The 12,299-nt window shown below is 41.1% G+C and overlaps 1 protein-coding gene across 2 annotated transcripts in view; it reads right to left on the bottom strand.

Moving 5' to 3' along the window:
• pcdh15b (protocadherin-related 15b) overlaps positions 1-12,299 on the bottom strand; it is a 362,569-nt gene that overhangs the window by 292,976 nt on the left and 57,294 nt on the right. For both annotated transcript variants that reach the window (XM_078163506.1, XM_078163507.1), the window contains exon 2: positions 10,099-10,249. In XM_078163506.1, coding sequence (XP_078019632.1) covers positions 10,099-10,231 — 133 coding nt within the window. In that variant the 5' untranslated portion in view covers positions 10,232-10,249. The remainder of the gene's footprint in view (positions 1-10,098; positions 10,250-12,299) is intronic.

Raw genomic sequence — 12,299 nt, 5'->3', positions numbered from 1 at the left:
GTAATAAATATTGAAATCACCTTGAAAACTACACCCACAGCCACACACTGACACCCTCGCACATGCTGACACACGCACAAAATATACCATAAATCTGCAGCACCAGCCCACCACGCCGGCACAATTGACATTAGCGGTGTAGCAGATTTGTCATACTGTCCTCCTCCATCACGCAGACGCACAGGGGGTGGACACAATATCACAGACACCTGTACATGTAGTAGAGTCTGATACAAGAATGGAATCAATACCTCAATACTGTACATGACTCTACAAAGGTATTATGTCCTGCGTGTTACTGCGTTCGATTGTGTTCAGTTGTATTTTAGTGTTTTTATATGGAAGTTGAGAATGATGGAAGTTTTAAAGGTGGTTGCTTTGGCTGCAAAACTTATCGTGGCCAGAAGATCAACCCCTGATACTAGGGATGCACGATATGTATCGGGCCGATAAATCATAGGATGATAATTAAAATCATATCTGATAAATAGCGCTGATAATACGAAGCTAGACTGCTTTCATTGACCTGACAAGGGCAGCATCTACCTGACACAGTGGGTGGTGGTATGTGCCTTAGAGTTGGTTTGCGAGCTGCTAATAAACACAGAGAAGAACAACAACTGCAGCATGATGTCTACAGGGCAAAACATGTCGCAGTGTGGGGGTCTTTCACAGTTTAAGAGGAAGACAATGGGATTGCACCGAGGGTCTGATCACTGACCTCTCGACACCCCACCAGATCAGCAAACTTCCTGCAACTGGTAAACAGGTTATAGCTCCCGCTTCATAGACACAGCGCTGAAGGCCCGTCTCCAAGGTGTTAGCACGAGCTAATTAGCAGCAGCGGCTCACATCCAACACAGAGCTTTTAAAAGGCTCGACTCTGTTGTTGAACTTATTAATAATCACTAGCCATGTGATGCTACAAATAGCGTTTATTTGTATCGTTACCTCTCCGGCTACATGTGTGTGAGATACAGCCACTTGTTTGTCTGAGTTGAGCGTTAATGCGTGAGGTGAATCAATAGCCCATTGCCGTTCTACTTGGTAGCTGTAGGCTCGTCTATCGTGGGATGTCGAGATAGTACCTGGGTGTGTTTATAAAAATGCAGGATGACAATATAAACATTTCATACACCAGATGTATCGCGGAAGTGTAAACGCACATTCAACTCATTCATATGAGTCAGCTGTCACTGTTTGTCTCTGTTAGTAGTAGTTGTTTTTGCTGTGTTAGCAGTAGTGATGTCAATTTGATTTGGTTCAGTCAGAGCTATGGAATATTAAATCAGCCATATTTTCTCACGACATCTCAGCCTTTCTTACCCTCAGGTGTACATAAACTACGGGTTATACACTTTTTAAAATACAAAAATGTGACATTATCGGTTATCGTATCGGTTATTGGCCATGAGAAGCAGGTAATTACTAGGGATGCACCGAATATTCGGTAACCGAATATATTCGGCTGAATATTGCAAAAACACACACATTCGGTATTCGGTGGAATAAGTTAAAAGCAAGGCCAAATAATACCGGCGCGGTTTTGATAACGCAATCAAACAGCGTGCTGTGACACGCGGAGTAAAATGTCGGCAGTGTGACGATCCATCTGTCACCGCACTCGCATTTGCGACTAAAAATAGTTTTGAGCGAGCAAAATAGGCTTAAATCATTCAGCACGCTGTGCGAGCAGCCTACAGATTTCAACCAGCAGCAGAAACGAAAGGCGAATCCCACCGATTGTGGGTTGAACGGGGGTCACAGACACAGACAGTAATGCATTCCTGTCAAATACGGCGGCCATCAGCTTACTGTGACGGAGAAGTCGGCTCCAATAATATCCTCTTCTTGGCGTCATGACTGCCCAGAAGTACCTGAACAGCCGAGCCAGCCGAACACAGGTATGTGACGTGTCAGAGGAGAAACGAGCCGTTCACGGCCCACAAACCTCACCACACTTTAGGGACTGTTCATTACTTATGAAGGGACTGTCAGGGGAGGAGGGTGGTTGGTTGATTCTTATTTTATTTATTTATTTTATTTTGATCCCCACTATGTTCATCATTCATTGATGCTGTTTTTTAAATGAATAAGTCAATAAGTAATTTATTACATTGAAATATCATTGATGTATTATAGAAAAGTGATTTATCTTTTTATAAATGACAAAAGGCACATCTGCCTCATTTTTGCTGTGGTATCCTGATACTACTCAGAACCATGGTATTTTCATTGGTATCGTACAGTGGGATCCAATTTTGGTACCGTGACAACACTAATCTGGAGGGGGTTCATCTGCAAAAACTAATGAAAAACTAAACAACGATATTCGGTATTCGGTACTCGGTATTCGGCCAAGCGTTTAATATTATTTGGCTTCGGCTTCGGCCACAAATTTTCATTTCAGTGCATCCCTAGTAATTACCCATTATCGGTATCAGTTGAAAATATCCCTATCGGTGCGTGTGTAGCCTAAATATAAGCAAGTTTTATGAAGAACTGAAATTGGAGCATTCAGTTTTCACTCTTTGAATAGCAGAAAAAAGATATAGGCAGTGATTCAGAGGTCTGGGGGGAAATACTCTTCACCCCATCTGCTATATGTGGCATCTGACGGACAATTAATGCATACGCTCAATGACAACAAGACCCCAATACCTTCACCCCATCTGTTGGCTTCACCATTTCCATGGAGGGTTCACCATATTAAGGACCAGCTAGTGTGGAGTGAAGCGTACAACACTTACAATACAAGTACTGACTTAATCAAAGGTGTGAGTGCTGGATGATAGAGAAAAAACATCATATAAATTAAAATTCTGACTCACTATATCATTAATAATGCTTTATGTATGTTAATCTTTTACTCTGTGTACTTTTACAACACTGCCTTTCCCAAACAGTGCAAGCACCTTATTACGACCAATATTAACGTCCACTGTTAGGCCACAACCCCTAGTGGCTGTAGTAATTATGATGACGCAAAGGTGAAACCACAGAGAAGCTCAGATTACAACACACACGGAGGGAGTGTGACTTCATTCTCTGCTCAGGACGCCATTACTCCACCATATCACTACATAGCAAATACCAGTTTTCTGCTATGTTAATGCTCTAAATGTCTCATACAGAATCTTAAATCCAAACCATCTTTTCCTAAACTTAACCAAGTATCTTTGGTGCCTAAACCAATCTGCGACCACTTCACAATGAGCACGGTTACATGTGCACAATAATCAGATAACTGGGAATAATCAGGTAATGGTAATAATCCGATTTGACGCGTTTACATGCACTTCAGTACTCTGATAATCAGAAAAACCTGGTTTACATGATTCAGTCCTTCAGTTGGATTTCTCCCCAAGTACATGACATAAAACTCAAACTTCCTGTTACAGTAGGTACTCATATCCTTGAAAAACCTCGAAAAGTACGCAAGTCATATATTTGCAAAATAAAGCACTCATCATGCTGACAGCTTTTATATTCTTACAGTACTGTTTGTTTTTATCATTAACAAATACATGTGAGAGCATTCTAATGTGTAGTTTAATGTGGAGCCAATTTTACATACTTTGGGTAGATTCGGAGTAAAAGTACTGCAAAGTGCAATATACGAGTGTATTGTATATAAACTTGTCACAAGTGCATAACATATAAGTAAGATAAAATAAAAGTGACAATTTAAACACTGAGAATATAAAAATATATTATTTTATGTAAAATCTTTATCTGAAAGGAAACAAAAGCTGTCAGATTAACGTAGTGGAGTAGAAAGTACAATATTTCCCTCTAAAATGTAGTGGAGTGGGAGTATAAAATAGCAAAACCCGAAAGAAACCAGATTAAAGGGTATACATGCACCGAATAATCTGACTATTGGGGAAAAAGCTAGGTGTGTTTATCTGATTTCTCATAGTCAGATAATGGCTTTTATCTGATAAAGCCTATCAGATTATGCTGTTTACATGACCACTTGAATAGTCAGGTAACTCCAGAAATCAGATAATGACCGGTTTATTAGTGTGCATGTAAACACGCTCAATGTTAATCACATGGAAAAACAGCGACCGTTAATGGTCATTTACTCCTTCAGTGGGAAACAAATGTTTCCATCGGTTCAGCAGGGGCACTAATTTAGGAAGTGCTCCTGTGAGTTGTATTTGAGTGTAGGAACAAATGATCTATGTGGTGATACGGGTTGGAGGACTTGTTGTGACATGATATACATTTCTGTAGAGGGTTTCGTGCTAATCCACCAATCGATCAGCCTAGAAAAGTAGCAATGGGCTAACAGAAGTCAGATAAGGAGGAAGGAAAGACATTCAACATGCTGATAGACTGAATCAGCCAGAATTTAGCCACCTAAAAAAATAAAATCGATAACGATTTAAGTTTACACAGTTTTATGCAGCTTTACGCAATATTTTCACCACTTAACCTTCCCTTTTCTGTCAGGGAATTGAAGCCATTTTATCAAAGCCACCAGACTCCACTGACAAAACAGTAATGTAACTTAGCAGAACAATGGGCTGCATTCAGCCCAAAAAACATAGACAAAAGTTTAATTTAAGACGCCAGGGTTGAATTCAGCACCTTTCAAAGGGACTTCATCAGTATGGGAAACATACATTTACATTGCCAAAAGCAAGTGTAAAATTCATTCATTTCCATAGCTGCTTATCCTGTTGGGGTCGCAGGGGCCAGCCTATCCCAGCTGACATTGGGCAGAGGCAGGGTACATCCTGGACAGGTCACCAGACTATCACAGGGCTGACACATAGAGACAGACAACCATTCACACTCACATTCACACCTACAGGCAATTTAGAGTCACCAATTAACCTAACCTGTTTGTCTCTGGATTGTTGGAGGAAGCCGGAGCACCCAGCATAAACCCACGCTGACACGGGGAGAACATGCAAATGCCACACAGAAGGGCTCTCCAACCCTGGGGTTTGAACTAGATACCCTCTTGCTGTGAGGTGACAATGCTAACCACTGTACCACTGTGCCGAGTGTGAAATAAAAACTGTATGAACAATATGTAAAGATCCACTAGAATTTAGTTTATGTACACATCCCTGCTGATGAGATACACCTCTGACACATCCACCAAACAAAAGACTGTAGCAAAATGATGCACACAGTTTTGAGATTTAACATGCCCCTGGAGTTGCTGGTCTACCACAGTCTCGATTGGTTAGTGTGCCAGATAACATGGTGAAAATACTGAAATGAAGTGTACATCTAGACTGATATATCTATTGATATTAGACTATATATCTTTAAACATTACAGTTACGGCTTAAAGTCACAACAGAAATAAAAAAGTTTGCCAGTTTCACATCTTCACAATTGAAATGAATTGCCAGTAGACCACCTGGAAGTGACTGAAGTTGTTAGTGTATCGTCATTGTGACTCAGTCTATTGTTTCAGCCATGGTGTTGAATAATAGGAGATATATGTCAACAGCTCTATGAGTATGCTGTCCATCAGTATCTATAGTAACGGATGTTTCCTGCTTATTGTAGATGGTGATGAATGTGACCCACAATTCACCTGTTTATTTATACCCTCCCTCTCAATGCAGAGAGCCCTACACAGCTGCGAGTGAGTTCATTCAGAGTGACACTCTGTAGTGAAGGACTAGTGAGTAGGAATCGGTTTGGGAGAGGGTCACAGTCACGCTAGGAACTGTCATTTACATAGAGTCGGAGTCCTTTTGCAGAACATCCTGCACAATGCTGGCTGGCCTGAGAAAAAGTCACGCCGAGAGAGGAGCTATCTGGTAATATCTGGTTCACATGGTGTTATTATTCTCTCTTTTTGGCAAGCACTCTTATCATTTAACTCACTGCAGCTGTGCCACATAATCACAGGCATGTCATGACACACACACACAGACCTGTTTCATTGTCATGCAGGAACTCTCATAGACAATCACGCAGGTGCATAGGGATACACTCACAGCAGCCTGAATGCAGAGACACACACACACACATCACACTCAATATACAACGACGACTCAAGCATAACTCTTTTCATGCCTTCTGTTGTGTCCTGTTCATACTCGCAGATAAGTCACATTCAATTAAAACAACCAGTGAAGCACCGCCTACACACCGCAGGCTTCAAATGAATTCATAATCAGAGTCGAGTACAGGAATTCAGCAGAGCAGAGGGTTTGCATTCCGGTCTGCTACTTTCAGCCCGAGTAACATTCAGTAACGTTAAGGAATGCAACAATAGCTAGAGTGCACGAGATGTGTGCTACAAGTCAAACTCGGTAATGAGCATTAAAACATTATGAGCTTAATTACTTATAAGTCATGACAGGTTTTTTGGGGTAAAAGGGTTGGTAACTGTTAAACTTTCAGCCCGAAAGCCTGATTTGACACATTGTGTGGTCTCACACCCTCATTAAAAATATACTCTTGTCACTCGGGGAACCCAAACTGAGTAAATATAGTCTTACCGTACCTTGGGACCCAGGCTAATTAAAACATACCAGCACTCTTGTCTTGCGGGGGTCCAAACAGCTAAAATCAACTGCTCATCCTGGGACTCATTAAAAACACACCAATGTCATGATGGGACCCAAACTGAGTAACATATTGTCTGTCAAGCCGGGGAAAATCCAGACTCATTAAAACCTACTATTCTTGTTATGTACAGATCTGCCAGAGTAAGACCTGCAATTCTGTTTGTGAGACCCTGTTTAGGAAACATAGTTTCACAGGTATAAATGAATGCAGGTGGACAAGTGTGATGAGGAGAAAAGAGGAGAGACAGATGGGTCCAGGGAGATCTGAATTATTTGTATACTTCACTGAATTCACAATAAAAAAGCCGAGATGATGCTCGCCTTCTACCTCTGCACAGAAATGTACACGCTCACAGACATTCACCTTTGGCTGCAGAGCCCTGTCAGCTAAATGTCAACCAGATAAATCGTAAGGACTAAGAGTTAAATGGAATATTAATATTCTGACAAATCGAGCAGAAAGTCAAGAGAGTATTATGCTGAGCTCTCCCATCGGTGATGACTTAATTTCTGTCTTACCTTGCTTCAGTTTGCTCTCAGTTCAGGGCAATATGAACGTGGGTGTTTTTCCAACACTAAAATAGCCCTGGCACATTTTTTCCCCCCTGTTTAATATTCTTATTATCAAATTACCTACAGATTCTTCTCACATTGTGAAATGAGAGAAGAAACAATTTGATATTGACACGAAAACTGATAATTATAACATAGTTGACGAAAACATAAAGGGACAGTTCACCGCTCAATCATAAATTGATGTTTTTATTCTCACCTACTTTTTTCACCTGCTTATGAATCGAGATTGTTTAGGTGTGAGCTTTTGAGTGTTGGGGATATCGGCTGTAGAGATGCCTGCTTTCTCTTGAATATAATGGACCTAGATACTAGATAGCAGATACATTTAAAAAACTCAAAAACCTCTCTTTCCAGAAATCAAACTAGGGTTGCTATGGTATGAGATGTTCAAGGTACGATAACCACCTCAGAAAATATTGCGGTTTCTTGGTATCATGATATTAAATAATTTATATCATTATCAATCAGAATGACCCTGATAGGCATCATAATCGAAGGGTTAATTTTGGTCGACAAACATTTCATTACTGTAATTAAAACCTGAAACCATTTTGTCAAGGGAAGTATGTGTAAAAAGTCTCCTCTTTGAAAATCCAGTTGCATTTTTTTTCCAATGTCGTAGATAAGCGTAGATATGTACATGGTATGATAACCTTCAACTTTTATATCACGGTATACCTTGACAACGATATATCGCTGCAACCCTAATCTTGTCCCTGTTATTTAAGATAATCCACAGAACTTGTTGTGCGCAGTTTCAGGTAGTAGGAACAATTTTCTTTCTACCAAATTATACCTGCAAACTAGAGCTTAGATTCTCTGCCTGAGCCCGACAGCCCCATAATAGACCTAGGCTATGGAACCAATTACTTATCACACCTGGGGGGGCCCCTTGACGGCGCCACTGGCCGCATACATGAAACGGGGACCTTGACACTTAAGAGGCACATGATGAAGTCTTGCCATGGAAAGAAAGACGAGAGTCAGCCTTCGGTGTCCACCTTCGTATCCTTAAAAAAAGACGGGTATAAACCAGGCTCGGGCTCAAAATTACAGTTAAAGAGACAGGCCGGGCCGGGCTCGGACAGAGCATGCTCGGGCTTGGGTGGGGTAGGGCTGGATTTTTTGGGCCCGATCTAAGTTCTACCGCAAACCGTATCACTGCACAGAAGGAAGCGTGCTTCACTAATGGGCGAGAGGCTCGTGGTTTTGACAGTGCCACATGTAAACACTAATGGCGTTCTCCTTGGTTGAGCTGTAAGGTTAGCTAGCTCAGTGGTGCTAGGTGAGCTAGCAGTGGACACACATTAGCGCCAACGTCAAAATTAAGCTCAAATGGAGTCATGAGGTTTCTCACCAGCACATTTTCATCCGTCATTGATTAGAACGGTGGCATCTGAGACAATAATTGCGTTGCATTATGTTACCATCAACTTACAGGTTACAGAGAATATTGTATCTACTGTATGTGCGCACTTTTTCTGCTATCCCTGTGGTCCATCAGCTTAACTTCCTGCAGTCCTCTTCCATGGAGCCTGCCATGTTGCACTGCCATATTTTAACAGAAGCCCAGAATTGTCAAACCAAACATACCCTTTTTCCACCAAATTAGCTATGGTTATTGAACTTCAGGACTCTTTGGACGTAGGTACTATCTAATGAACCAGCTTGTGTTTCTACCAGGTTTGATAAGAACCATTGTAATCAAGGATGTCACCAACAGGATGCGCTACACAATGCACAAAAGGAGTAAACAGTGGTAGCATGATGGCACATTGCCCTTGATTACCTGTGAGCTTTTGTTATGTTGTTAAAGATCTTTGTTTTTAAGCAAATAACAAGCACAAACCAACTGTTAATGATAAGAAGACGAAGAAGACTATTGAGTGCATGACTCGTTCCTTTTCCTCTTTCGACCTGCTATTTTATGGTTCCAGCTGGGAACAAACTTTTTAGGCTCTGAACCAATATATTTTTGGTCGAAATGCTCTGAACAATTCAAACAAGGTGCAGGAACAGGTAATGAACCTGTTCTCATTATTGCATTACCTTAAGACCACCAGAGACCAGCTTCCTTAATTTGGTCCGCCATTAACGCAAGTAGTGGCAAAATACCTCGACAGCATCGTTAATGTGGTCTGTAGGATCTGTAGCGGTCGCCATTAGCGTGGCGCTGATTGGCTAATCGCTAGACTGGCACTGGCACTTCTCCATCTTTTTCTTATCTCATCTTCACCTCTACCACCACCAGTGTCTAGATCCCGTGGGGGGGGGATTGGGGCCCTATTCACCTATGGATTCATCACTTTCCTTTAGTCATACCATCTCGATGGCCAAAGGCTTGCCATATTTTTCATTCTTATGTGCATATGTTAAAAAATATTCTTTTTACTTTGAAAAGTGAGTCTCTCCTGATTGAACTAGTACTAGCCAATCAGAGGAAGAGTACTACGGACCATGTCCTTGCCTCCTACTACAAAAAAATTGGCGTGAGGATAAGGGTATTCAGTTGTTCAGCAAATCAGCAAACTCACCTCTAGATGCCACAAAATACTACACACTAGACCTTTAAGTTTGGCCCCAGTAGAAATGGTAGACATGTGAAATGGAATAAGAACAGGAAAAGGCACTATTTATCATCATCATCATCATCATCATCACCATCATAACACCCTTTGACAAATTGTGTTGTGGCTGTTGAAACAAAGCACTGTTCATCTTCAATCATCTCAGGATCAATAATGAATCAGGAAAATCTTGTGCCACACTGAAGCTGACTGAGATGGGCTGACTACCCAAGATAAGCCTGAAGTCAGAAAAGCCACGTGCACAACCCTGATATTAAATCCCCGCCGAACGGCCTGGATTCGACTCTCAATTATAAAACAGAGAGAAAAGATGAAGACAAAGACAGAAAGAGTGGCTGAAAAAAGACATGGATAAGGAGGAGGATGATGGAGACTGCCTTTACCTTCTGTGTCTTGGCCGAGACAAGTTGATAGTAGCAGCAGATAAAGGACTCCTGTTCCCATTATGCTCGGCCATTTGACCCGGCCCTGTGACAGAGGCCCCATTAAGTGCGTTCTAACCATCTTCACCACCATGCTTCACCAAGCATCCAGCTGCAGAGAGAGGAGGAGAGAATATAAACACGGGTCAGTCACAATCACTCACCTCATTTTCGTCAGCGCAGTATGCAACACTGAAAGCAGTCATTTTCGAGTACTTCCTTTTTCGGGCTTCGGCACCTGTGCTCTGGCTCTCAGCGAACAGTGATGTGGAAGCATCCATTAACATACTCAAAAGATGACATCTGCCACTAAAAGAAACAGCAGCAGTAATACAGAGTTTGATGTAGCAGAACTGTATGTTCCCCGCCCATCCCGACAGAAGTAAGCTTTGAATGGAAATGTGCTTTCTGTGTTGACAGTGCACTCCATTACATCCCCAAGGTGAGGTGCCCTCGCAATCTAATGCTCAGATGGCATTCAGTGTTCATTTTGTGAATGCACTTCACGTCACCAATCCAAAATCTTTGATCAATCTTTGTGCTTGTGCATCAAAGTAAATGATCGTTTCACAGGGATTGCCACCACAATGGGAAATATAGAAACCTGTGGATGATGATAGAGAAGGAAATATTCTGTGCAATGTAAAATACCCGCAGTGGCAACAACATCTCAGATCTTGCAGCGGAAGATTTGACACAGTTGATAATGCATTAGACGTCTTGAAGGATGCTATACAGAAGAGAGAGTCAGAGAAATACATAGAGCGGATATGTGAATGTGTGTGTGATTATGTTGAGAGTAACAACATTTTATAAGGAGTGCATGTACAGCTATTGGGAAAATACAAGGTTTCTTTTAGGTTCACAGTCAAAGACATATTTAGGGTAGCGTCTGAGACTGTTTGTGTACATGTCTGTAAATTGGTCTTTGATTGGTTTGTGGTAATGCAGCTCAAGCCCATCCAGCTTCATTACTGCCCACTTACTCGCACAAAGTGTGATGACCTGTAAGAGAAAACATCTTCCAGCTCAACACAGACGCTCAAAGGATAGTGTTTGTCTAAGTGGGTGTTTATGTGTGTGGTAGGTCACACTTTTTCCCATCTACCATCTTCCCAGCCAGTTTGGGATTTGAACTAAACGTCTGGATACAAATTAGCTTCTTTAACCTCTGCTTACTAACCATCTAAACAGTCCACTGTGTACACTGTGTAAACAAAAGCTGTATAACAGTGTTCTGATCCAGTGGCACTATTAACTGAATCAGGCCCCTGAACAGAAATGGTTCAATCATAGTTTAGTAACCATAGTGTTCTTAAACCCAGGAAATGAGTTTATAACATAAAATATGTCAGTAAATACCCCACTCGTGAATTTTGAAGCTTCTATGTGTCTTGAAAAAGGTGGTTGCTATCAGCTGGCTAAATGTCTTTTTATGGTGGTAACACTAGGTCATGCGACCGTAGTGTAGTTCGTTCATAGCCCAACGTTAGCTTTTTATTTCTGGTGATTGCATTTAGGCTTCAATGTTCATGAAAGTGGTGGGTTTTTTTTTAACTTTTAGGTAGCATAAACAAGCTTATTTTCAGCAAAATTTAATCTAAAAATTCCATCAGCGTTTTGAAAAGGGAACCAGTGTGATGCTAACTACTTCATCAGCCTACAGAAAAATTTAATCCCAGGAACACTCTAAAGCTAATTTTCACTAACTAATAAGAGCTATAATAACCCAGTAGTTTCGACAGTGGTGTCTTTTATCTAGACTTTGCAAAACCAAAAAAAACAACAACAAAAAGGTGAGGTAAAGGATTTGTGTTTATCTGCTCTTCATAAGCTGCAAATGTTAGCATGCCTGGCTAACTAGCTTACTTCCTAGTAGCCTAGTGTTATTCCCAAGGCTCTATCCTTTTCTGTATTTGGATTGGGAAAATTTACACTCCATCCAAATTTGCGTTAGATAGTGGTACATTTGCTGAATTATAGGTTCAGTGCAGCCAACTTGGTGGTGACTTTCTTGCTAAATTTAGCTACTTTTTAGACCTCTTTAAAAAGAACTAGCTGCAAATTCAGTGACTCATTCAGACTATCAGGGAAAAAGAGAGAAGTATAATTGGTAACTCAGTAGTTTAGACAGTGGTGTCTTTTATTTAGACTTTACAAAA

Source organism: Epinephelus lanceolatus, chromosome 21 (assembly GCF_041903045.1).
Source record: "Epinephelus lanceolatus isolate andai-2023 chromosome 21, ASM4190304v1, whole genome shotgun sequence".
Lineage (NCBI taxonomy): Eukaryota > Metazoa > Chordata > Actinopteri > Perciformes > Serranidae > Epinephelus > Epinephelus lanceolatus.
This window is presented reverse-complemented; position numbering and strand designations above follow the sequence as displayed.